General features: G+C 37.8%; 1 protein-coding gene across 13 annotated transcripts in view; it reads left to right on the top strand.

Moving 5' to 3' along the window:
- BIVM (basic, immunoglobulin-like variable motif containing) overlaps nucleotides 1-27,732 on the top strand; it is an 84,059-nt gene that overhangs the window by 5,172 nt on the left and 51,155 nt on the right. For 7 of the 13 annotated variants that reach the window (XM_066380598.1, XM_066380588.1, XM_066380589.1 and 4 more), the window contains 3 exons: nucleotides 10,762-11,349; nucleotides 17,122-17,248; nucleotides 27,337-27,432. In XM_066380598.1, coding sequence (XP_066236695.1) covers nucleotides 10,875-11,349; nucleotides 17,122-17,248; nucleotides 27,337-27,432 — 698 coding nt within the window. In that variant the 5' untranslated portion in view covers nucleotides 10,762-10,874. Of the gene's footprint in view, nucleotides 1-10,761; nucleotides 11,350-15,592; nucleotides 15,698-17,121; nucleotides 17,249-27,336; nucleotides 27,433-27,732 lie in introns of those variants that run through there. The other 6 variants (XM_066380597.1, XM_066380595.1, XM_066380596.1 and 3 more) reach the window with 3 other exon arrangements.

Here is a 27,732-nt window from a genome sequence, read left to right as displayed (position 1 = left end):
CTCCTCCCAGGGCCAAACTGGAATTACAACTAAAATATAGAGCTATCAGTGTAAATAACCAACTAGAGATTAGTTGAAGAAAAGTCTTATAACCAAGAATTCACAGAAGAAGCCACATTGAGATTGGTAGGAAAAGAAGAGACATGAAAAGTGTTAGTCCTGCTCCCATGGCTGGCTGGCTGTTGAGATTCTGGAGGGAAATCTCAGCTGCAAAGGTCTCTACTGAGAAGTGTGGGATCTCAACACCAAGTTTGGGCTCCCCAGCCCAGAGTACCAGAACTGGGAAGGGGTACCCACGAAACATCTGGCTGTGGAAATCCGCAGGAATTCTGTTTACCAGGGAGACGCAGGAGTCTGCTAGAGACACATGTGCACTCTTAAAGAGCCAGTGCACAAAATCTTTTTTGCAGCCACTCACTATGGGTTCTAGCAGAGGCAGAGTGAAGCAGACTAGAGTTTTGTGAGGAAGGACTGGGGTTGTGGCTCTGGGCAGAGAGTGAAGGGACAGCCACCAGGATCCCAGTGCCACATCACTTTTTCACACTGCAGATGTCATCTTTCTTGGGTAGATTATTCCCCTTCGTATGACATCAGCCTTGGGGAAAGGAATAGCCTTACCTTCTATACTCCCTCTTGCCCCAGCCTGCATATCTTATGCCCTGCTGATGAGTTAGTTGTCTGGGCTGAGATCTCCAATTCTGTCAGTGACTGAGTTGTGTGGATTTGGGTTGGGTACTACTATTTCCCCACTCTTCCGTGAAACTGAATGGCACTGCCCCCTCATGAAAATTTGCTAGCCCCACCCTCATGATTCCTGGTGACCACATCCTGGTGAGATTGGGCTCCTGGCAGAATCTGGGGCAGACTGAGTTGTGTGGCTCTAGGAATCGGGCAGTTTTCCCCTTGCATGCCTGAGCAGTGCAGTGCCCTCCATTCACATGGCTAAATCTTGGTCTCTTTGGGCCAAGTCTGTTGGCTTCACCATGATGAGTGCCTGAGATCCTGTCCCACCACAAAGATGTGTGAGCTCCCAGCATGTAGAAGTGAGAGTTGGGCCTGACCAAGCAGTGGTGCAGTGGATAGAACTTTGGACTGGGATGCGGAGGACCCGGTTTGAGACCCTGAGGTTGCCAGCTTGAGCATGGGCTCATCTGGCTTGAGCAAAAAGCTCACCAGCTTGGACCCAAGGTCACTGGCTCAAGTAAGGGGTTACTCAGTCTGCTGAAGGCCCACGGTCAAGGCACATATGAGAAAGCAATCAATGAACAACTAATTTGTCGCAACAAAAATCTGATGATTGATGCTTCTCATCTCTCTTTGTTTCTGTCTATCTGTCCCTATCTATCCTTCTCTCTGACTCTCTGTCCCTGTAAAAAAAAAAAAAAAAAAAGAAGAAGCAGCAGCAGCAAGAGTTGGTATACCTTGGGACATTTGCTTAGTGACCTTAGACCCAGCACTGACACAAATTTGAACTTATATCAGTCTGGTGAATACTGCTCGCCCCTAGCTGGTGACTCACCAAGAGTCTATCTCATGCAATTTGAATTCCATGGTAGGCTCTATCAGTGACTGAGCCTAACAGGCAGCCGGCAGTCAGAAGCAGGTGGAAGCAGGTCTTAGGGTGCCTTGGGACATTTGCTGACCTGCATCTCGCCCAGTGCTGGTAAAAGCCAGTCTTGGTGCACAGCTTGATCTTTCCTGTGCACACTCAGAGAGGAAACCATCAACTAGGAATCACTTTCTAGCTCCAAACTAGCTGTGCAGGGCTAGTCACAGTAGTATCTGGCATTGACTTGCACCAGAGTCCCTCCTAAGAGCCTATAGAAACAGCATACTGAGTGACCAGCTTCAGACAACATCAGAACAGTGTCCAATTAGCTTCAGAAGTGACATATTGAAAGGAGATTTTGGCAGGCACCAGACCCTACAGAGGTGTGAATTTTGCTTCATATGGTCAGCCCCTGTACAGCAGCTTGTACTCTGAGATATGTCCATCCTCACAGCTAGATTGACGGTTGACGCCATGCACAGACAACTCAATAGCGATCAAGATTCAATTACAATAGGAGGGTCCACATAACCCATATAATGGACATTTCTAGGTCACCCAGGTCAGGAGCCCAAGGAAGTTGCACCACTGGGCCCCACAGGACACCTACTACATAAGGCCACTCTACCAAAACTGGGAGTCATAGCATTTCTACCTAATACATAGAAACAAAGACAAAGAGACAGCCAAAATTGGGAGACAAACATGCCTCAAATGAGAGAACAGGAGAAATCTATGGAAAGCTAAATGAAAATAGAGGTGAACAATTTACCTGATACAAAATTTTAAAAAATGTTTATAGGGATGCATAGGGAGAACTTCAACAAAGAGATAGCAAGCATAAAAATGGATATAGAAAACACAAAAGAACAACCAGTCAGAAATGAAGAATACACTAGAAGGAATACAAAGTAAGTTGGTTGAAGCAGAGGACTGAATCAGCTATTTGGAAGATGAGGTAACAGACAACACTCAATTAGCAGTAAAAAGAAAAGAAATTTAATGAGGATAGTTTAAAGGACCTTTGGTACAACATGAAATGTAACAAGGTCTGCATTATATGGGTACCAGAAGGAGAGGAGAGAAAGGGATGAAGAACCTATTTGAAGAAACATCATAACTGAAAACTTCCCTAATCTGGTAAAGGAAAAAGACACACAAGTCCAGGAGGCACAGAGTCCCAAACAAGATGAACCCAAAGAGGCTCACATCAAGACCCATCATAAATAAAATGGCAATGGTTAAAAACAATGAGAATCCTATAAGCCACAAGTGAAAGACAATTACGGTATTTTTTGCTCCATGAGACGCACCTTTTTCCCCCCAAAAGTGGAGGGGAAAATGCCCGTGCATCTTATGGAGTGAAAAATACGATATTTAATTAAATATTTTAACACACCATTTGGTTCAGAATATTTTTTTTTCTTATTTTCCTCCTTAAAACCCTAGGTGTGTCTTATGTCAGGTGCGTCTTATGGAGCAAAAAATGTGGTAGTTACCTACAAGGGAGCTTCTGTAATACTGTCAGCTGATTTCTCAACAGAAACATTTCAGGCCAGAAGGGGTTGACAAGAAATATTCAAAGTGGCCCTGGCCGGTTGGCTCAGCGGTAGAGCGTCGGCCTGGCGTGCGGGGGACCCGGGTTCGATTCCTGGCCAGGGCACATAGGAGAAGCGCCCATTTGCTTCTCCACCCCCCCTCCTTCCTCTCTGTCTCTCTCTCCCCTCCCACAGCCGAAGCTCCATTGGAGCAAAGATGACCCGGGCGCTGGGGATGGCTCCTTGGCCTCTCTGCCCCAAGCGCTAGAATGGCTCTGGTCACAGCAAAGCGACGCCCCGGAGGGGCAGAGCATCGCCCCCTGGTGGGCAGAGCATCGCCCCCTGGTGGGCAGAGCGTCGCCCCTAGTGGGCGTGCCGGGTGGATCCCGGTCGGGCGCATGCGGGAGTCTGTCTGACTGTCTCTCCCTGTTTCCAGCTTCCGAAAAAAAAAATACAAAAAAAAAAAAAAAAAAAGAAATATTCAAAGTGATGAAAAGAAAAGATATAGAACCAAGACTACTTTACCCAGCAAGGCTATCACTTAAAGACGAGGGAGAAATAAAGAGCTTTCTAGAATAGAAAAAGCTAAAGGTGTTTCATGCAAATGGAAAGGAAAAAAAAAGCTGGGCACCAATACTTATATCTGACAAAATAGACTTTAATATAAAAGCTATAGTAAGAGACAAAGAAGAACACTACGTAATGATAAAGGGAGCAATCCAACAAGAGGTTAAAATCTTGTAAACATTTATGCACCCAACATGGGAGCACTTAAATATATAAAGCATATCTTGATGGACATAAAGAGAGAGATCAACAGTAACACAGTTACAGTAGGGGATTTTAACACCTTATTGACATGAATAGATTTTCCAGACAGAAAATGAACAAGAAAACAGTAGCCTTAAATGACACACTAGATGGATTTAACCCTTTGAATAGTACAAACGTTCATGTCCGTGCTCGTGTGTCCTGACCATCCAAAGTAGGGTCAATTTATTTTAAAAATGCGTAAGGCAACATTTAAAAAAGGCAAATGTATGTTCTTCTTGTTTCCATAAATTGGTTATCAAACAAACATGATTTTAAGTTAATAAAACTGTAACTGTAACTAATTTTATTTTTTGAAAACAACAACAACAACACATTTCACTCTCGGGGGTCAGCAAGCATGAAAAAACTCACTACTCAAAGGGTTAATTCATAACATCAGAAGATTTCACTCCAAAGCATCAGACTATATTCTTTTTAAGTGCACATGGAACATTTTTTTTTCTTTTTTCCGAAGCTGGAAACGGAGAGGCAGTCAGACTCCCTCATGTGCCCGACTGGGATTCACCCGGCATGCCCACCAGGGGGCGATGCTTTACCCCTCTGGGGGGTCACTCTGTTGCATCCAGAGCCATTCTAGCGCCTGAGGCAGAGGCCACAGAGCCATCCCCAGTGCCCGGGCCATCTTTGCTCCAATGGAGCCTCGCTGCGGGAGGGGAAGAGAGAGACAGAGAGGAAGGAGGGGGGAGGGGTGGAGAATCAAATGGGTGCCTCTCCTGTGTGCTCTGGCTGGGAATCGAACCCGGGACTCCTGAACGCCAGGCTGATGCTCTACTGCTGAGCCAACCGGCCAGGGCCCCACATGGAACATTTTTTATGTTAGGCCAGAAAACAATAAAGTTATGGAGATTGAAATCATATCAAGCATCTTTTGTGACCATATGATATGAAACTAGAAATTACAAGAAAAAATAAACAACACACAAATGCATGGAGGCTAAAAAACATGTCACTAAAGAATGAATTGATTAACTATAAGATCAAGGAGGGAAACAAAAGTTACCTTAAAACAAATGAAAATGAGAGCACAATAACCCAAAATCTGGACACAGCAAAACCAGCCCTAAGAGGGAAATTACATTACAGGCCTACCTAAGAAACAAAAATTTCAGATAATCTAACTTCACACTTAAAGGAACTAGAAAAAAAACAGCAAACAAAACCTAAAGCAAGTAGAAAAAAGAAATAATGAAGATCGAGCAGAAATAAATGAAATAGAATTTAAAAGAACAATACAAAATATTAATGAAACCAAGAGCTGGTTTTTGAAAAGAATAGGATTGACAAAACTTTAACCAACTCATTAAGGAAAAAGAAGCAAGGAGCTAAATAAATAATATCAGAATTAAAAGAGGAAAAATAACAACTGGCACCACAGAAATACAAAGGATTATAATAAAATATTACAAACAATTGTATGCCAGCAAATTGGACAATGTGGAAGAAATGGATAAATTCCTAGAAAAACTAGAAACATAGTTTTTCAAGACTGAATCAGGAAGAATTAGGAAATCTGAATAGACAGATTACAACTAATGAAATGAAAGCAGTAAAAAAAGAAGAAAAATCTCCCAACAAACAAACGTTCTTGACCAGATGGCTTTACAGTGAATTTCAGCAAACATTCAAAGAACTAACACCTACCTTTATAGTATTTCAAAAAGTTCAAGGGCAGGAAAGACTCCCAAGCTCATTTTACTAGGTCAGCATTATCCTAATTCCAAAACCAGATAAAGAAAATACAAAGAAAGAAAATTTATAGGCCAATATCCCTAATAAACATGCTAAAATCCTCAACAAAATATTAGCAAATGAGTTTCAGCAATACACTAAAAGGATCATACACCATGATCAAGGGCGGTTTATTTCAGTGATACAAGGTTGACATAATGCCTGCAAGTCAATAAACATGATAAACCACATAAAACAAATGATAAAGGTTACGTGATCATATCAATAGATACAGAAAACTCATTTGATAAATTTTAGCACCCATTTATTATAAAAACTCTCAGCAAAGTGGGAATAGAGGGAACATACCTTAACATAGTAAAGTCTATATATGACAAACCCACAGCAAACATACTCAATGGGCAAAAACTAAAAATGTCTTCCTTAAGATTGGGAACAAGATGAAGATGTCCACTTTGACCACTCTTACTCTGCAAAGTATTGGAAGTCCTATCCATAAAGATCAGACAAGAAGAAACAAAAGGCATCCAAATTAGAAAAGAAGTAAAACTGTCTGTTGGGCAGATAAAATGTATTATGCTCACTTTGTTAAAGAGGCCGTTGACCAGGTGATATTAATGTGTGTTGGGGTGGGCTAAAGGCAGGCAGAATCCTTGTAGCCTGGGGCTTGGTTTTGGGATTAAGCCTTTCCTACCCTTTTTGGTGTAAGGTGGTACAATCCAATCATGCCTCAGAGAAGTGACTTTGTATTAGAGACTACCCTATTTTGTATATTGGATTAAAGGTTGTGAAGCTACACTATAAAATAGGGGTAGAACGGGAACTTGCCGCTTGGTTCCTGAGGTTAGCATGAGAGAGCGGAGAGAGTAGAGCCAGCAGCTAAAGGAGGCCACGTGGAGGAGGCCAGGAGAAGCAGCCAAGATGGCGGAGTGCTGAGTGAGATGCCAGTCTGTGGAGAGTTTGTATCTGGGATAAGGAAGGAGATCTGGAACTGAGGGAAATAAGGCTGGTGAGCTAGAAACCTTTGATTCTAGGAAACTCGGATAAATCAGTAGCTTTGTGAGCACTGAGTGTGACTGGGTTTTGGAGCCCAGTGTGTATCTTTACTTGCCCGCCGGGTGCAAGGTAGGATTAAAGGCTATGGCCCACCAGTTTTTGGCTCCATGGTTTCTTTACCGACTGTCCGAATCCAATGCGAACCTGCATGGGCCGGGCGGCTGCTGTGATAGTGGCCCTGGCCGTGCCTGCTGGCTTTACACTGTCATTATTTGCAGATGATATGCTTGTGTATAGACAACCCTAAAAATTCCATAAGAAAAGTACTAAAAATGAATTCAGTAAAGTAGCAGAAAATTATCATCCAGAAATTAGTTGCCTTTTTATACACTAATAGTGAACTATCAGAAAGAGAAACCAAGAAAACAATCCCATTTACAATTGCATCAAAAGATAAAATTCATTGGAATAAATATAACCAAGGTTGTAAAAGATTTGTACTTGGAAAATTATAAGACATTGAAGAAGATACAAAGAAGTGGAAGCATATACCATCTTCATGGATAGGAAGAATTAATATCATTGAAATGTCCATTCTACCCAAAGCAATCTATAGATTTAATGCAATTTCTATCAAGATACCAATGGCGTATTTCACAGAACTAGAACAAATATTCTAAAAGTTTTTGTAGTGAACTACGAAAGACCCTAATAGTCATTGCAATCTTGAGAAAGAACAAATTTGGAGGAATTATGCTATCTGTTATCAAACTATACTACAAAGGCCATAATAAAACAGCTGGAACTGGCATTAACCAAACATATATATTAATGGAACAGAATAGAGAGCCCAGAAATAAACCCATGCCTTTATGGCAATTAATATTTGACAAAGGAGGCAGAAACATACAATGGGTCAAAGCTAGTCTATTCAATAAATGATGTATGGAAAATTGGACAGGTATGTGCAGAAAATTAAACTAGAGAACTTTTTTAAACTACACAAAAGAAGAAACTCAAAATTGGTTGAAGATTTGTTAGGCTTGAAACCATAAGAATCCTAGAAAAAAACATAGGAAGTAAGACCTTGGACATTTTCAGAGCAGTATTTTTTCTGATATGTCTCCTCAGGCAAGGGAAACAAAAGAAAAAATAATCAAATGGGAATACGTCAAACTAAAAAGTTTTTGCACAGCAAGGGAAGCCATCAGCAAAATGGAATGACAACTCACTGAAGGGGAGACCATATTTTCCAGTGACATATCTGATAAGTGGTTAATATCCAAAGTTTATAAAGAACTTAATAAAACTTAACACCAAAAATATAAAGAACCCAATTAAAAAATGGACAAATGACCTGAATAGACAGTTCTCCAAAGAGGACATACAGATGGCCAATAGTCATAAAATACGCTCAATTCACCAATCATAAGAAAAATGCAAATTAAAACTGCAATCTGATATCACTTCACAGCTGTCAGAATGGCTAGCATCAATAAATTAACTATTGAGTGTTGGCAGTGATGTGGAGAAAAGGGAACCCGTGTGCACTGTTGGTGGGAATGCAGACTGTTGCAGCCACTGTGGAGAGCAGTATATAGTTACCTCAAAAAATTAACAATGGAACTGCCTTATAACCCAGCAATTCCACTTATGGAAATATATATATCTGAAAAAACCTGAAACTGTAATTTGAAAGAATATGTATACCCCTAAGTTCACTGCAGCAATTATTTACAATAGCCAAAATTTAGAAGCAACCCAAGTGTTCATCAGCAGATGAATGAATTAAAAAGCTGTGATACATTTACACAATGAAATACTATTTGATGCTAAAAAAATCTTATTGTGACAGCATGAATGGACCTGGAGAGAATTATGCTAAGTGAAATAAGCCAGCCAGAGAAAGACAAATACCATATGAGATCACTTATATGTGGAATATAATTAACAAAATAAACTAACCAAGAAAATAAAAACAGACTCATAGATAGAATAGACTGGCAGCTGTTGGTGGAAGCATCAAGGATCTGGGTGGAAAAGGTGAAAGGATTAAGCAAGGGAAATTAAACTGATAGACACAGACAACATATGGTGATTACCAGAGGGAAAGGGGGTGAGGGAGGTAGAAGAGAAGAGGGAGGGGATTCATGGTGATAGAAGGAGACTTGACTTAGAGTAATACACAACATATACATGTGCTCTATTATAGAAGTGTACACCTGAAACAATTTTATTAACCAGTGTCATCCCACTTCAATAAAAATTAAAAGACTAAAGGAAAATAGAGCTAAAAAAAGAAAAGGAGATCAAGACTGCTTAATTTAAAAATAATTTAAGTTTGTAGTTATATTTCAATCTGTGCTCATTATTCCTCATGTACCATTTGTTCCTATATGCTTTTAAAATAACCTTGCTAATGCCTTACTTTTCTAGACACTTTCATTGAGATACAATTTATGCATCATACAATTTAGCCATTTAAAGTGTACAATAACATGACTTAGTATGTTTACAAAGTTGTGCACTCCTCACCACAGCCAATTATGGAACATATTCATTACTTCAGGAGAAACCCCATCACTTCCAACTTCACTACCCTCCAGCCCTTGGTAACCACTACTCTACCGTCTGTCTCTGAATGGATTTGCTTATTCTGGACATTTCATATAAATGGAATTATACACTATTTGTTCCTTTATGACTAGCTTTATTCACCTGGTCTGACACTTTCAAGGTTACTCCACATTGTTGCTTGGTTCAGTACTTCATTTATTTTTATTGCCTTATATCCCATAGTATGGATATATAACATTTATTCAGTGGATGTTTGGATTGTTTCCACTTTTTGGCTATTATGGATAAATCTTCTATGAACATTTGTGTAGACCCATGTTTTTACTTCTCTTGGCTATATATACCTAGGAGTGAAATGGCTGGACCGTATGGGAACTCTATGTAAATGTTGAGGAAATGTGTTCTAAAGTGACTGGACCATTTTGCACCTCCATTAGCAGTGTTGCAGGTTCCAATTTCTCCATATCCTTGAAAATCATTATTTGCCTTTTTGATTATTGTCATACTGGTATATGTCGGTATCTCATTGTTTTGTTATTTTTTCTTCTTCTTCTTTTCCAAGTGAGGGTAGGGGAGATACAGAGACAGACTCCTGCGTGTGCCTTGACTGGGATCCACCCAGTAACCCCTGCCTGGGGCCTATGATCTGGGTCTATGTTCTCAACCAAGCTATTTGCAGCACTTGAGGTGGAGGCTCCATGGAGCCATTCTCAGTGTCCAGGGCTGAGGTACTTGAGCCAGTTGAGCCATGGCTGCCGGAGAGGAAGAGAGACAGAGAGAGAGAAGGGGGAGGGGGAGAGTTGGAGAAGCAGATGGTCGCATCTCCTGTATTTTCTGACTGGGAATTGAATCCAGGACATCCACATGCCAGCTGATGCTCTACCACTGAGCCAACCAGCTGGGGCTCATTGTGATATTGATTTACATTTATTTCTGTGATTGCTGATGATGCTTAGTTTTTTTTTCTTGTGCTTATTGCTGTTTCTATATCATCCTTGAGAAGTTAGTATTTACATACTTTGCCCATTTTTAATTGGGCTATTTGTCTTTTTTATTCTAGTGCATTTTTTTTTTTAAATAGAGACAGAGAGAGAGAGTCAGAGAGAGGGATAGATAGGGACAGCCAGGCAGGAACGGAGAGAGATGAGAAGTATCAATCATTAGTTTTTCCTTGCGACACCGTAGTTGTTCATTGATTGCTTTCTATTATGTGCCTTGATCGTGGGGCCACAGCAGACCGAGTAACCCCTTGCTCAAGCCAGCGATTTTGGGTCTAAGCTGGTGAGCTTTGCTCAAGCCAGATGAGCCCATGCTCAAGCTGGCGACCTCGGGGTCTTGAACCTGGGCCCTCCGCATCCCAGTCTGATGCTCTATCCACTGCGCCACCGCCTGGTCAGGCTATTCTAATGCATTATTTAAAATAATTTTTAATAGGACAAATAGTGATTATAATAACTATGCATATGGTAGTTGTAAAATAAATACTTATTAAATGAAGTCATGACATTTGGTATATTTTTTAGGGCTCTTTGTAGTGTCTGGTGGATTGTTGATCTCTCTTTCTCCCTCTTTTCTTAGGAGTCCATTTTGCAGCTCTCAAGTTTTTGTAGAATGCAAAACAATTGTCACAGCTTTTCAAGAAACAGGGTTGCAATTCTTTCTTTGTAATAGAACTTCTATAGTTGCATTCAATGCCTAACATTGCAGAAGCAGAAAGGACAAATGATTCTGGAAATGGTGGGCACAAATCTGAGAGAAAGTCTCCTGAAGAGAACCTACAAGGTGCTGTCCAGTCTTTCTGCACACGTGCGTCAGGAGCACCCTTGGGTCCCAAAGGAGATGGTCATTATCTATGGAGCTGTCCAGTGACCCATACCAGAGAGAAAATTTATGCCATCTGTTCTGACTATGCCTTTCTCAACCAGGCAACCTCAATCTATAAAACTACAAATCTATCCCGCTCCTCTTGCCTCCCTGATAATACGTCGTTATCTGCTGGAAATAATTCAAGATACATTGGAATCCCGTCTAGTACATCAGAGATCATCTACAATGAGGAAAATAGCTTGGAAAACTTATCCAGTAGCCTGGGCAAGCTACCTCTCGCATGGGAAATTGATAAGTCTGAATTTGATGGGGTGACCACAAATTTGAAACACAAATCAGGTAAGGAAGGAGCCATGAAGTTCACATGTAAAAATGATGAGAAAACAATGTATCTTGTTTAAACTTGCCATTAAACATGCCTTTATAATAGTGAATAGAGAGCATTGCTATCATCTTGTCTATTATTGTTGTTAAGACATAACCTTGGACATGGGCCATTTGGTTCATTAATGTGTTGCTGTTGGAAACTTCAAACATTACCGTTACAGTCTGAGGGCTTTGAAAAATCTGTGAAGCTGTAGAACACAGGTCTTACAGATAAGTACATGGGATCTCAGAAGTGGTTAATGAGGTGGCTAGAATAACATACCACTATTTTATAGTTTTGCAGGAAGTGAATTCATATTTCCCAATTAAACATTTAATTTTCTTTTCTACTATATAACATTGAGACTTTTTTGTTGTTAAAATTTTTATTACTCTGCAAGATCTCCAGATAGCACTGAGTAGGTTGTGTACTGCCCAACTTTGTGCCGTTCACCTAGGGAGTCACCTAGGGTGCAGTGCACAACCTTCACAATTGCATTGTGGTGTCCTCTGGCAGATATTAATTTCTTTTAAACAGTAACAGGAATTTTATGGGGTAGGTACTGTTATTCCCTTTTCATAGGTGAAGCAATTGAGGCATAGAGGGAATAAATTGTCTGCCCTAATTTGCACAACTGTATAGTAAGTAGCAGAACTAGGATTTGTATTTTACTTCTAGGTTTCTCCGATCATTTTGTAACATCATGACTTCTACCCATTCATTTGCAAAATAAACTTGTTTCACAGAATGTTCTGTAAATTTGTAATTTTCAGGGTGTCAGGGGATTTCACTTTTTGTCTATATTTATGAGTGGTATATATATATATATTTTTTTTATTAGTGAGAGGAGGGGAGGCAGAGACAGACTCCCGCATGCCCCCGGACCGGGATCTAACCGGTAAGCCCACTAGGCGGTGATGCTCAGCCCATCTGGGGCCCTTGCTTCTCCTTTGCAGCCAGAGCCAGAGATAAAGGCCATGGAACCATCCTCAGTGCCCCCGGGCCAACTCGCTCCATCAAGACATGGCTGCGAGAAGGGAGGAGGAGGAGAAGGGGAGAGAGAGAGAGAGAGGTGAGAGAAGTGAGAGGAGGAGGGGTGGAGAAGCAGATGGGCACTTCTCCTATGTGCCCTGGCCGGAAATCGAACCTGGGACATCCACACGCGGGGCCAACACTCTTACCACTGAGCCAACTAGCCAGGGCAGCCTATAATTTTTTTATAATGTCTTTTTCAGGTCTTGAAATTAGGACTATTCAGGTTTTCTAAGATACGTTGGGAAGCGTTTTCTCCTATTTTCTGAGGGGTATTAAAAAATATCTAGCTTTGATTATGTTGTCTTAATTTCCATTCTGTCAAATTTTATTTTGTTCATTTTATCTAGGTTAAGGTGTTGGCATAAAATTGTTTCTAATATAATAGTTCCTTTATCCTTTTAACATACATATGGTCTTTTGTAATAGCTAATCTTTCATTCTTGAGCTGGTTGTTAATTTTTTTCTTGCTAGGGGTTTATATGTTTGTTCATCTTTACAAGTAACCAACTTTTAGCTTTGTTAATTTTCTCAAATGTTTGTTTTCTATTTCATTGATTTCTGGGTTTTTTTTTCATTTTTCTTCCTTTGGGTTTTCTTTGTTCTTCATTCTCTAGCTTCTTGATTCAAGACATTTCTACTATAAGTACTTATTGTTTTAAATTGCTAAATCTTAAGTTTTAGATATCGTTCACACATTTTGATATACTTTATTTTTATTATCATTTAATTTGAAGTATTTTATAATTTCTCTTGTGATTTCTTCTTTGATCCATGCACGTTTTAGAAGTATGCTTTGCAGTTTCTAGATCTTTTGGGGTTTTCTTAAATAATGATTTCTAACTCAGTTCTATTGTGGCCAGAGAACATAGGATCTCAGTCTTTTTAAATTTGCTGAGACTTGTTTTATGACCTAATGCATGGTCTATGTTGGTTGAAAAGAAGGTACATTTTGTAGTTGTTGGGTGTAGTGTTCTACTAATACATATCAGGTCAAAGTGTTTGAAAGTGTTGGCCCTGGCCAGTTGGCTCAGTGGTAGAGCATTGGCCTGGTGTGCAGGAGTCCCGGGTTCAATTCTCGGCCAGGGCACACAGGAGAAGCGCCCATCTGCTTCTCCACCCCTCCCTCTCTCCTTCCTCTCTGTCTCTCTCTTCCCCTCCCGCAGCCAAGGCTCCATTGGAGCAAAGTTGGCCCGGGCACTGAGGATGGCTCTGTGGCCTCTGCCTCAGACACTAAAGTGGCTCTGGTTGCGACAGAGCGGCGCCCCATATGGGCAGAGCATCGACCCCTGGTGGGCATGCCGGGTGGATCCCGGTCGGGCGCATGCGGGAGTCTGTCTGACTGCCTCCCCGTTTCCAACTTCAGAAAAATACAAAAAGAAAGTGTTGCTCATGTGTTTTTGTCTCTACTTAACTTTTGTCTTGTTCCATCAATTGCTGAAAGTAGAGTATTAAAAATCTCCAACTATGATTGTGGAGTTCCTTTTCTCCATTTAATTCTGTTGATTTTTGTTATGTAATCTGAAGTTCTCTTATTAGGTACTCACACATTTATGATTTTTATTTTTTCTTGACAAATTGACCTTTTTATCATTGAAATGTTTCTCATTTTCCTAGCAATATTTCTTGTCCTAAAAGCGATTTTCTTTGATATTTATATACTTTAGTGATTTTCAACCGGTGTAAGAATTTTTAAAACATGCCGTAACTGACTATTTAGTCAGGGGCACTGACTTCTTTTCCCTCAGCTTGTCAAGTAAAAAAAATATGACAGCAGCCAGCACAACAATAGCTGATCAAAATTACACCTATTTTTATGTTGTTGTTAAATTGGAAAAATTAATTACATTTTTTGGTGTGCCACAGAATTTTAGTAATTAGTTTATGTGTGCCATGAAATGAAAAAGGTTGGAACTTGCTGATAAGCTAATCTAGTTTACTTTGATTCGTTTTTGCAGGGCATATCTTTTTCCAAACATTTATTTTCAACCTGTATCTTGTTTTATATTTAAAGTACATCTGTTGCCTGACCTGTGGTGGCATAGTGGATAAAGCGTCGACCTGGAAATGCTGAGGTCGCCGGTTCGAAACCCTGGGCTTGCCTGGCCAAGGCACATATGGGAGTTGATGCTTCCTGCTCCTCCCCCCTGTCTCTCTCTCCTCTCTGTCTCTCTCTGCCCTCTCTAAAATGAATAAATAAAAGTAAAAAAAAAAATTTATAAAGTACATCTGTTAAAGATAGCCAAGTATACTCAGTGAATTATTTATTTTGTATATTTATTTTAGTTCTAGAATTTACAATGTTAAATAGTTTCTACTTATCTTGGATTTGCTATTTTTTTATTCATTACTATAACATTTTATTGATTTCATAGAGCATAATTATAATACCCACTTCAATATCCAAATCTGCCAATTTTAAAATCTGAGTTATTTCACAGTTGGTCTTTTTTTCTTGATAATGTGTCATATTTTTTCCCGTTTCCTCACATGTTCAGTAATTTTGGATTGCATCCTAAATATTGGGCATGTTATTTTGTGGTAACTTGGATTCTGGTTTCTGGTATATTCCTTCAAAGAGTGTGTATGTTTTCTTTTTAATTAACTAGTTATCGGTAATTAATTTAGCAGCAGTTAATTTGGTTGGGCCCAATCAACTCTGTCTCTTGAAGACATCTCAAATCTCAGTTCAGTTCTTCTAGCATTAGTTGTGCTGTTTGGGGTCTGCTACGATTTGGGCCAAATTCATACACAGAATTTAGGTATTACTTTATCTGGCTCTCTTTCTGTGGTTCCCCCACTTCACTTTTCAGTGACTGTGATTGTTCAGAGCTCTGTTCTGCAGTTCTTCAAGCAAGGAAGATGGTGGGCATTCTATTTTTATTTACTCTCTTTCTACCTTTCTCTAAAAGCCAGTGTAGTGAATAGAGGTGTATATATACATATAATATGTATGCATATTTGGTGTTAGGGCACTCTGGGTATGCTGTGGGCATGGTAAGGTATAGAAAAGAATATGGCAACAGCAAGGAGCAATAGGTAAAGGTTACTGGAGTTGATGAGATGGGGAAAACAGAGTCTTCAGGTGTTGTTCTTTTATGTTCCCCTCTCAAACTTATCTTCCACTTTGACAGAGCTTTCGTCCTCAAGTGGAATGGAGTTTTGTTTGGGGACCAGTTCTCTGTGTGGCAGTGTAAGATGTTATGAGGATGCTCATTTGGAACTTATATACTTATTTATCCTCGGGGCTCATGGGAGTAAGCTCAGAACAGAGAAAAACAGGCTTAGGTAAGCATCAGAATAATGTGTGGGTGCAGACCACTCTGGCAGGAGAGGTCCAGATTATCCTGCTTCATTAGCCTCCACATTCTAAGGAGCTGGGAAAACTACTTAGGGAATTAAGGCATTATTGGGCAGCGAAGACATATCAAGAAATAGTGGAAAGTAGGGTTTCTATTTTCTGGATCTCTACAATTCATTTATTATTAAAGGTCATTTGTCATAATGAGGTGTTTTTTCATTTTGTTCAAGCTTACATCTGCCAGTGGTCTTAGCTCTGTGAGAAATTTTGTGTTTTCTGAATACTTAATAACTAGAGGGAAGGGGATAGAAACTTGTTTCTGGATAAATTTAGTGTTATTTTGATATTTTAGAAAAATTAGAGAACTTTCCTGTGTCATAATAGTTTCTGAGTTCTAGCTGGTTTTGGGTGCCAAATGATTTCATTGTACAACATCTTAAATAAATAAAATGGACCCTTTTCCATGTTTGTTTCTGGGCGTATATCTATATAATTTATGTTTCATAATTTATGAATAACTCATAAAAATAAAATATTAGCTTTTATTTTATTTTAATAACATTTGATTATTTTATTTAAAATTTAATATGTGTGACATTATGAAAGTATTTAAGTTATGTGAACTGTTAATGGTATTTTAGTAAAGTGAGTCTTGGACGTTAATACTTTATATAAATTTTTTGACTGAGTAATCTATTTGCATGGATTCCTTTTGTCTAGTTCTCAATTCCTCTACCCCCATAGGTTACCACTTTTATTTGTCTTATGTGTCTTCTGGAGGTAGGGGAAGGAAGGAACAGGGGAGAGAGAGAGAAAGAGAGAGGGAGAGAAGAGAGAGAAATATCATACACTCACACAGAAAAAACCCTTGTTTTCCATTATAGTTCCTGGTACTAAAGTTGCATTTTAAAAATTTATACATGTGTGCATGATTTTAAATCCATTTTGAGGTCTCTGTAGGCCTGTGGATATTTTTAACTATCACTTTCTTGCATTAGTAGATCTAATGTTTTTACTTTTTAACAGAGCAACATTAATGTGGTTTTATTGTTTTATAGAAAGGATTCATTTCCACTGGAAAGTGGTCTAGTTAAATATTTTATTGTTGGTAATTTGATTTTCTAAATTAAAGATTTTGTGATTGATTCTTTTGCTAGCTAGGTGACTAGCTTAGGAATTAGAATATACAAATCTGATAGGAAATAACATTCATGGTTGTTTAAGTTTAAAAAATTTTCTCTCTTTAAGATAGGAGAATATTTTTGAAGATACATGTATTCAATATGTTCGCAAATATCACTTTTAGAACTAGCAGCAGTTATTTTTAAATTTTGTTTCATAATTAATCTCATTGTCCTGGCAGTTTACTTCATTTAGGCATTTTGCTTATTTTATACTCTTATATTTCTAGGCAATGTAAAGAAGCAAATTTCCAAGAAAAAAACTTCAGATAAAAAAGGAAGACACCAAAGGGAGTGGCCTCAATATTCTCTTCTTGAAGATATTAAGCAGCGGAAAGTATTAGACCTCAGACGATGGTAATCTCTAAAAGTTGTTTATTCTTCCTAAACCACGATACCATTGTCATACTTAATAAAGTTAACAATATCTTCTTAGTATTTAATTCCCAGGCTAAATTTAGATCTCCTAAATTGTTCTGACAATGAATCCATGCCTGGTTGTTCAAAGTGGGACCCAATCATGAACCATACTTTGTGTTTACTCATTGTGGCCCAGGCATCTCTCTTACTTTGAAACAGTCTCCACCTCACTCTCCTTCATTTTAATTCTAGAAGATTGACTTGGTGAGGAGACTTGGCAAGATATCTTGTAGAATTTTCTACCTCGTGGATTTGTCTGATTTTCTTTCACTATTGTCTGAATTATTTATATGACCTCAGTATTTCCTGAAAACTGGATGTTTGATAATAAAGACTTGATTATGTTCTAGTTGAACATTTTAGGCAAGAATACTGCCTAAGTGATCCTGTGTCCTTCATACTGTATCACCTCAGGGGGTACACTGTATCTGGTCATCCAATGTTAGAGATTCTAAGAGTTATTACTGGATTTAAAAGGTGACAGCCTTAGCCCACATTGTCAAGTTATTTATTTCCCTCTGCGACCATCAAGTCATCAGTGGGGTGACATGGCATGTGGCTAATCCCCTGTTCATATCTACTTTTCACCTAGTGGTGTTAGCCAAATCCATGATGATACTTGCCCGAATCCTTGTTAAGAAATGGTGATATCTCAAAATTCTGTTATTTTTTTTCTTCCTTTATTAGCTGGCATTCTTCTAATAAGAAGAGCTTTCCTTTATCAATTAAGTCTATTTGGTTACCTTAAAAGACAATTCTTGTTCTAAAGAAAACATGGTTTAATTTATGGTAGCTATAAAATTGCTAATCTCTCATTTGAGGTTTTAAAAATTCTTCTGTGTGAGATTTTAGAAATATTAGATTTTTTCCCCACTTATTTAATAAATATTGGACCCTTAACTATGGCCTGAGAATGAAGAGTACATAACGTATGGTCTTTGTGTTTTTAAGGTTTAAAATGTAGTTGAGAAGAGGGGACTAAGCAGAAAATACAAGATATTTCAGGCAGTTTGTCAGGCGATGGGTATGAATAAAGAACGAACATGAAATAAAATAATGAACAGAAGGCTTCACTGAAGAGCTGGGTCTAAAGAGAGGAAATCTAAGGGATGGTATGAAAGGGTCTGATATGTTGGTAGTGAATAGTAAGCCAGTTTGTCTGGAGTGAGGCTCAGAGAAGCCAAGACAGTTGCCCAACATTACATGGCAAATAAGTAGATCATGTTTTGAAACCAAAGAAAGCCAGACTCCAAAGTCCATGTTTTTCTTTATAACACCTTTCATGATCTCTTTCTTGGATATCAGGCTAAGGATTTAGATTGATTTTTTTCTGGGGCAAAGATAAGTCATTAATGATTTCTTAATGAAAGAATATTTATGAGGATAAATTGGCAGTAGTAGTATGAAAAGTGTATTAGAGAAGAAACACTAGGATTAAAAACATTAATATTAGTTTCTTTGGAGCAAAGTTTGCCCATTTTTGCTTTTAATCCTAGTATTTGATTTAACAACTATAAAGAGTTATATTAGTGTAGTATAACATGTGAGGCCTTAAAGGCTTGGATGAAAAAGGACAGATGGGAGAAATAACCTGAGGAGAAAAATTACTAGGATGGCAACTTATTTCCCACTAAGAATATTATACAGGATTAGGATTGGAACGGAAAGACCCTCAGAGGATAGAATAATATAGTAAAAGTTATAAGCTGGTCATAAACAAGACCAGTAAACAAGTTTGGATTGATAAAGAAATATAAAAACCTTATACCAATGGTTGATCCCAAGGCTTTATGAAGAATTGTTTAAAATAGAAAAGGGAGACTTAAATATGTTAGAATAAGGTCTTTTTACTCTGTTCCTTCCCTCAAACCGATGAAATCAATAACAAGATGAAAAACAGGGAAAACTCTGTCTTTGAAACAAATAGCAAAGTCCCCAAACCAGAGGGTCAAACATACTTATCAAATTATGTGTATAAACTGCTGACTTCAAGTAATGCAGGCTTCCCTAAAGTTTATGTGACGGTCCTGAAACCATCCAGAGACCCTTTGGTTAGATCATGTGGTGTGTGAAGGCACATCAGTGCTGAAACATTGGAGTTCATAAAAATCCAGGTCAACATTACTGAATTGCAGGGAGGGCTGGAGAAGGAGAGACATGGTGCTGATCGCCACGTGATTATCTTACTCCCCAACTCCCAGCTGAAGATACTGCCTCTGGAGAGTTGCTGGGGAGATGATGATTGCGAGAGTTGAACACAGGCCACACACTCCTCAATTTTAAAACATGTTACAAAGATAATAATTGAAACAGTATGGTACTAGAGTAAAGACAGACATAAAGACCAATGGAATAGAATAGGGAGTCTAGAAGTAAACCTTCATATAAATGAACAAAACTTCTTTGACAAGGGTGCCAGGCCCACAGAATAGAGAAAGGACAGCCTCTTTGGAAAATGGTGCTGGAAAAAGTGGATAACCACATACAGAAAAATGAAGTGGACTCTTAGCGCACATCATACACAAAATGAACTCAAAATGGGTGAAAGACATAAACATAAGTTCTAAAACTATAAAATTTGTAGAGGAAAGCATAGGGGAAACCTTTTTGACTTTGGATCTGGCAATGATTTTTGGGACCTGACACCAAAACCACAGGAAACAAAAGCAAAAATAGACAAAAGGGACTACATCAAAAAACTTTAGTGCATCAAAGGAAACAATCAACAACATGAAAAGGCAACATACAGAATGGGAGAAAATATTTGTAAATCATATATCAGATAAGGGATTAATGTCCAGAATACATAAAGAACTCTTAGAAATGAATTTGCAAGTAATCATGTATGCAGCTCAACTAGAAATTTGCATTGAAATTTTAGTTGCTGTCTAACTTTATATACCATTACTTTTTCCACTGGTTTGGATTATATCCACTTTTAACTAGTAGTCATACTTAGCTATCTTTATTTATTTTTTTTTTATTTTTTTTTATTTTATTTTAAATAAATTTTTATTAATGGTAATGGGATGACATTAATAAATCAGGGTACATATATTCAAAGAAAACATGTCTAGGTTATTTTGTCATTAAATTATGTTGCATACCCCTCGCCCAAAGTCAGATTGTCCTTTGCCACCCTCTATCTAGTTCTCTGTGCCCCTCCCCCTCCCCCTAACTCTCCCCCTGTCCTCCCTCCCCCCACCCCTGGTAACCACCACACTCTTGTCCATGTCTCTTAGTCTCATTTTTATGTTCCACCAATGTATGGAATCATGTAGTTCTTGTTTTTTTCTGATTTACTTATTTCACTCCTTATAATGTTATCAAGATCCCGCCATTTTGCTGTAAATGATCTGATGTCATCGTTTCTTATGGCTGAGTAGTATTCCATAGTGTATATGTGCCACATCTTCTTTATCCAGTCTTCTATTGAAGGGCTTTTTGGTTGTTTCCATGTCTTGGCCACTGTGAACAGTGCTGCAATGAACATGGGGCTACATGTGTCTTCACGTATCAATGTTTCTGAGGTTTTGGGGTATATACCCAGTAGAGGGATTGCTGGGTCATAAGGTAGTTCTATTTGCAGTTTTTTGAGGAACCACCATACTTTCCTCCATAATGGTTGTACTACTTTACAGTCCCACCAACAGTGAATGAGGGTTCCTTTTTCTCCACAGCCTCTCCAACATTTGCTATTACCCGTCTTGTTGATCATAGCTAATCTAACAGGGGTGAGGTGGTATCTCATTGTAGTTTTGATTTGCATTTCCCTAATAACTAATGAAGCTGAGCATTTTTTCATATATCTGTTGGCCATTTGTATCTCTTCCTGGGAGAAGTGTCTATTCATGTCTTCTTCCCATTTTTTTATTGGATTGTTTGTTTGTTTGTTGTTGAGTTTTATGAGTTCTTTGTAAATTTTGGAAATTAGGCCCTTATCTGAGCTGTTGTTTGAAAATATCATTTCCCATTTAGTTGGCTGTCTGTTTATTTTTATATCAGTTTCTCTTGCTGAGCAAAAACTTTTTATTCTGATGTAGTCCCATTCATTTATCTTTGCCTTCACTTCTCTTGCCATTGGAGTCAAGTTCATAAAATGTTCTTTAAAACCCAGGTCCATGAGTTTAGTACCTATGTCTTCTTCTATGTACTTTATTGTTTCAGGTCTTATATTTAGGTCTTTGATCCATTTTGAATTAATTTTAGTACACGGGGACAGGCTGTAGTCGAGTTTCATTCTTTTGCATGTGGCTTTCCAGTTTTCCCAACACCATTTGTTGAAGAGGCTTTCTTTTCTCCATTGTGTGTTGTTGGCCCCTTTATCAAAGATTATTTGACCATATATATGTGGTTTTATTTCTGGGCTTTCTATTCTGTTCCATTGGTCTGAGTGTCTATTTTTCTGCCAATACCATGCTGTTTTGATTATTGTGGCCCTATAATATAGTTTAAAGTCAGGTATTGTAATGCCCCCAGCTTCATTCTTTTTCTTTAGGATTGTTTTGGCTATTCGGGGTTTTTTATAGTTCCATATAAATCTTATGATTTTTTGTTCCATTTCTTTAAAAAATCTCATAGGAATTTTGATGGGAATTGCATTAAATTTGTATATTGCTTTGGGTAATATGGCCATTTTGATTATATTTATTCTTCCTATCCAAGAACAAGGAATATTTTTCCATCTCATTGTATCTTTTTCGATTTCCCTTAACAATGCCTTGTAATTTTCATTATATAGGTCCTTTACATTCTTTGTTATGTTTATTCCTAGGTATTTTATTTTTTTTGTTGCAATCGTGAAGGGGATTATTTTTTTGAGTTCGTTTTCTAATATTTCATTGTTGGCATATAGAAAGGCTATGGACTTCTGTATGTTAATTTTGTATCCTGCGACCTTACTGTATTGGTTTATTGTTTCTAATAATCTTTTTGTGGAGTCCTTCGGGTTTTCGATGTATAGGATCATATCATCAGCAAAAAGTGATACCTTTACTTCTTCTTTTCCAATATGGATGCCTTTTATTTCTTTGTCTTGTCTGATTGCTCTGGCCAGAACTTCTAGCACCACGTTAAATAAGAGTGGAGAGAGTGGACAACCCTGTCTTGTTCCTGATTTAAGGGGGAAAGCCTTCAGTTTAGTGCCATTTAATATGATGTTAGCTGATGGTTTATCATATATGGCCTTTATCATGTTGAGATATTTTCCTTCTATACCCATTTTGTTGAGAGTCTTAAACATAAAATTGTGTTGTATTTTATCAAAAGCCTTTTCTGCATCTATTGATAAGATCATGTGGTTTTTGTTCTTTGTTTTGTTGATATGGTGTATTACGTTAACCGTTTTGCGTATGTTGAACCATCCTTGAGATTCTGGGATGAATCCCACTTGATCATGATGTATTATTTTTTTAATATGTTGTTGTATTCGGTTTGCCAGTATTTTGTTTAGAATTTTAGCATCTGTATTCATTAGAGATATTGGTCTGTAGTTTTCTTTCTTTGTGCCATCCTTGCCAGGTTTTGGTATGAGGGTTATGTTGGCCTCATAAAATGTGTTCGGAAGTATTGCTTCTTCTTCAATTTTTTGGAAGACTTTGAGTAGAATAGGAACCAAGTCTTCTTTGAATGTTTGATAGAATTCACTAGTATAACCGTCTGGGCCTGGACTTTTATTTTTGGGGAGGTTTTTAATAGTTTTTTCTATTTCCTCCCTGCTGATTGGTCTGTTTAGGCTTTCTGCTTCTTCATGGCTCAGTCTAGGAAGGTTGTATTGTTCTAGGAATTTATCCATTTCTTCTAGATTGTTGTATTTGGTGGCATATAATTTTTCATAGTATTCTACAATAATTCTTTGTATATCTATGATGTCTGTGGTGATCTCTCCTCTTTCATTTTGGATTTTATTTATTTGAGTCCTGTGCCTTTTTTCCTTGGTGAGTCTTGCCAAGGGTTTGTCAATTTTGTTGACCTTTTCAAAGAACCAGCTCCTTGTTTTATTGATTTTTTCTATAGTTTTTCTGTTCTCTATTTCATTTATTTCTGCTCTGATTTTTATTATCTCCTTTCTTCGGCTGGTTTTGGGTTGTCTTTGTTCTTCTTTTTCTAGTTCCTTAAGGTGTGAAGTTAAGTGGTTTACTTCGGCTCTCTCTTGTTTGTTCATATAGGCCTGAAGTGATATGAACTTTCCTCTTATTACTGCTTTTGCTGCATCCCAGAGATTCTGATATGTCGTATTTTCATTTTCATTTGTCTGTATGTATCTTTTGATCTCTGCGCTTATTTCTTCTTTGACCCATTCATTTTTTAGAAGTATGTTGTTTAGTTTCCACATTTTTGTGGGTTTTTCCCCCTCTTTTTTGCAGTTGAATTCTAGTTTCAAGGCTTTATGATCTGAAAATATGCTTGGTACGATTTCAATTTTTCTAAATTTGCTGATATTGTCTTTGTGGCCCAACATATGGTCAATTCTTGAGAATGTTCCATGTACACTAGAGAAAAATGTATACTCTGTCGCTTTGGGATGAAGTGTCCTGTAGATGTCTATCATATCCAGGTGTTCTAGTATTTCGTTCAAGTCCACTATATCTTTATTGATTCTCTGTTTGGATGACCGATCTAGAGCCGTCAGCGGAGTATTGAGGTCTCCAAGTATGATTGTATTTTTGTTAGTTTTTGTTTTAAGGTCAATAAGTAGCTGTCTTATATATTTTGGTGCTCCTTGGTTTGGTGCATATAGATTAAGGATTGTTATGTCTTCTTGATTCAGTGTCCCCTTAATCATTATGAAGTGACCATTTTTGTCTCTGAGTACTTTTTCTGTCTTGTAGTCAGCATTATCAGATATGAGTATTGCTACACCTGCTTTTTTTTGGGTGTTGTTTGCTTGGAGTATTGTTTTCCAGCCTTTCACTTTGAATTTGTTTTTATCCTTGTTGCTTAGATGTGTTTCTTGTAGGCAGCATATAGTTGGATTTTCTTTTTTAATCCATTCTGCTACTCTGTGTCTTTTTATTGGTAAGTTTAATCCATTTACATTTAGTGTAATTATTGACACTTGTGGGTTCCCTACTGCCATTTTATAAATTGCTTTCTGTTAGTTTTGTATCTAGTTTGATTCTTCTCTTTTGTTTTTCTATCATTTGTTTCTGTTTGTTTGTGTTCCATACTTCTTTCCTCTGTTGCTACCTTTTTTAAGTCATGTGTTTTTGTGGTGGTTTTTTCTAGGGTGGTTACCATTAAGTAATGAAAAGGGTACCTACCATATTCATTGTAGTACCCTATCTTATAAGTATTTCTGCACTTCATCGTCCTTTGCTACTGTTAATCTCCATTCTCTCCCCCCCCTTTTTTTTTCCTTTGTTGTCACAGTTTAAGTTTGGTTTTATTGTGTTCTTGGTGGAGCTGTTACTTGTGGTGTTGTTTTCTTTTGTTCTTTGAATCTGGTTGGAAAACCCCCTTTAGTATTTCCTGGAGTGGGGGCTTTCTCGTGATAAATTCTCTCATCTTTTTTGTATTTGTGAATGTTTTTATATCTCCTTCATACTTGAAGGATAGCTTTGATGGGTATAGTATTCTTGGCTGAAAGTTCCTCTCTTTCAGGGCTTTAAATATTGGGGTCCACTCTCTTCTAGCTTGTAGAGTTTCTGCTGAGAAATCTGATGATAATCTAATAGGCCTTCCTTTATATGTTGTACTCTTCTTTTCCCTGGCTGCCTTGAGAATTTTTTCTTTGTCATTGGTTTGTGTCATCTTTATTATGATGTGCCTTGGAGTGGGTTTGTTGGGGTTAAGAAAACTCGGTGTTCTGTTTGCTTCTTGAATTTGAGGCTTTAGTTCTTTCCACAGGCTTGGGAAGTTCTCGTCTATTATTTGTTTGAGTATATTCTCCATTCCATTTTCTTTCTCTTCTCCCTCTGATATACCTATTATTCTTATGTTATTCTTTCTGATGGAGTCAGATAATTCCTGTAGGGCTTTCTCGTTTTTTATTATTTTTGAGTCTCTTTCTTCTTCTCTCTGTTGTGCCTCAAGTTGTTTGTCTTCTATTTCACTAATCCTATCTTCAATCTGGGTTGTTCTGCTAGCTAAGCTTGTTACCTCGTTTTTCAGTTCGTGAATTGAGTTTTTCATTTCTGTTTGATTTGTTTTTATAGTTTCAATTTCCTTGGTAATATATTCTTTGTGTTCATTGAGTTGTTTTCTGATCTCCCTATATTGCCTTTCCGTGTTTTCTTGTATATCTCTGAGTATTTTTAAGATTTCTATTTTAAATTCTCTGTCATTTGGCTCCAAGGCTTCCAATATGTTAAGTCTTTTCTCCATAGATTTTTCCACATCTATTTGTGTTACCTCTCTTTCTTTTGTATCCATAATATTCGATTTCCTCTTTCTTATTGGCATCTGAGGGTGGTCTTGTTGATAGCACTAATTAGAATTAATAAAGAGTAAAAAGTAAAAAACAAAACAAAAAAAACAAACAAACAAAAAAAAAAACAAAAAAAAAACAAAAAAAAATACAAAGGGTAAAACACCCCACAAAAAAAAGCAGTAATAATTTATTATTTCCCCCTTTTTTTTTTCTTTGTTCTCCTTCCCTCCTCTCCCCTCCTCAGGGAAATATCGTGCCTATAATGGAGGGCCTGGTTTGCGGTGAAGAGTTCAAGGGGGCAAAAAAAAAATAAATAAATAAAAAAAAAAAAATAAAAAAAAAAAAAAAAGGAAGAAAATCTTAGAGAAGCATAAGTTGATCTGCCTGCGGGTGACGGTCAACCAAGAGATATAATGAGAGGGACAAGAGGGAACCAGAAAAAAGGACAAAAAAAGGAATAATCAAGAAGAAAAAATAAAAATAATAAGTAAAAATACGTTGTATTAAGTGGAGCAAAGACCAAATACAATGGAGACCTTGGGTTGGGAGGACCCAAAATGCCACAAAAACAAACCAACCAGAAAAAAACAAAAACAAAACCGAAAAAGAAAAATAGAGCCAAAAAAAACCTTGAGTCCCAAATTAACTAATTTGTTCGTGATTGAGGATTAAATGGGAGGAAAGTAAAACGAGAAAAGAAAAAACGAATAGAAAGGAAAAAATAAGAAAAAGAGAAAAACGAAGGAAGAAATAAAAAAGGAAGAGAAGAAGACAAAATAAGGCAAAAAAAAAACAAAAGAGGAGAGAGTGAGAATTACGTGTCCTGGAGTATAACCCCAAAGGAGGGTGAGGATGAAGAAGAGAAATAAAATGTAACACTTATGGGTAGTGTAGTTCAAGAAAAGGGAAGCATAAGATGGGCAGAGAATAGAAGGACTGAGGTGGAGGAAATAAAGGCAATAAGATAGAAGGAACAAACAACAACAACAAAAAAAAAACAACAAAAAAAAAACCAACAAACAATGGAACAAGCTGCAAAGTCTGTGGATTTTTCCTGATTTTGAGATGTCAACCTCTTCCTCCTTCTCCTCTCTCCCTCTTCCCGGTCGGCGGCTCTGCACCCCAGGCCCTGCCCCTGCGCCACACCCAGGCAGGGACTTGCAAGTTGATGGGGTTCTATGGCAATGTCACACAATTGGCTTTAGTCTTGTTGGTAGTCAAGGCCTGCCGGCGTCTGCAGGGTCACAGGCGCACTTTCTCGCGGCTTGAATGAACGTCCCTGCGGTAGCTTCCTCCACACCCTCGTCTCTCAGATTCGAGTGATAACAGTCCTTTTGCTTTCAGTTTGCTCCGAAGATAAATTTTCCTGTTTCTAGTTGATAAATTTGTTGTGATTTTGGGGAGATCTGTCGGACGCGCTGCTCACGGCGCCATTTCCGTGACGTCACCCTGCTATCTTTATTAAAATGAATGATTTTTGTTGTAATGCATTTATGATGTGTTTAATAAATAAAAAATATTTTAAGTGAACAAGGATTTTATATTGGTTTAAATGATCACATTTTCATTATGTTAATACGTTCAGTTACCATGAGTGTTATATTTTTATATGCCTATTTTGTATTTATTCAAGCAAAGTCTTTTGTTTTCCCAGGTACTGCATAAGCCGACCACAATATAAGACTTCTTGTGGTATCTCCTCATTAATTTCTTGTTGGAATTTCTTATATAGCACAATGGGAGCTGGAAAGTGAGTATGTTAATCTATTAGTATCTTTAAACTCCAAGTTACAGTGGTACCTTGACACACGAGTTTAGTTTGTTTCATAGCTGAGCTCATGACTCAGTTTGCTTGTGTGTCAAATCAAATTTCCCCATTTACATTATTGGGAATGCAATTCATCTGTTCCGGCCCCCAAAAACTATACAAATTTTTTGTTTTATATGCTTTTAAAGAAAATGTACTTTATAAATAAATACATACACACACACACACACACACACACACACACAATAAGAGAGACTGTAAAGAAATAAACTGGTTTATGAA

Source organism: Saccopteryx leptura, chromosome 4 (assembly GCF_036850995.1).
Source record: "Saccopteryx leptura isolate mSacLep1 chromosome 4, mSacLep1_pri_phased_curated, whole genome shotgun sequence".
Lineage (NCBI taxonomy): Eukaryota > Metazoa > Chordata > Mammalia > Chiroptera > Emballonuridae > Saccopteryx > Saccopteryx leptura.
Note: the sequence above shows the minus strand (reverse complement) of the source record. Positions and strands in the feature narration are given on the sequence as shown.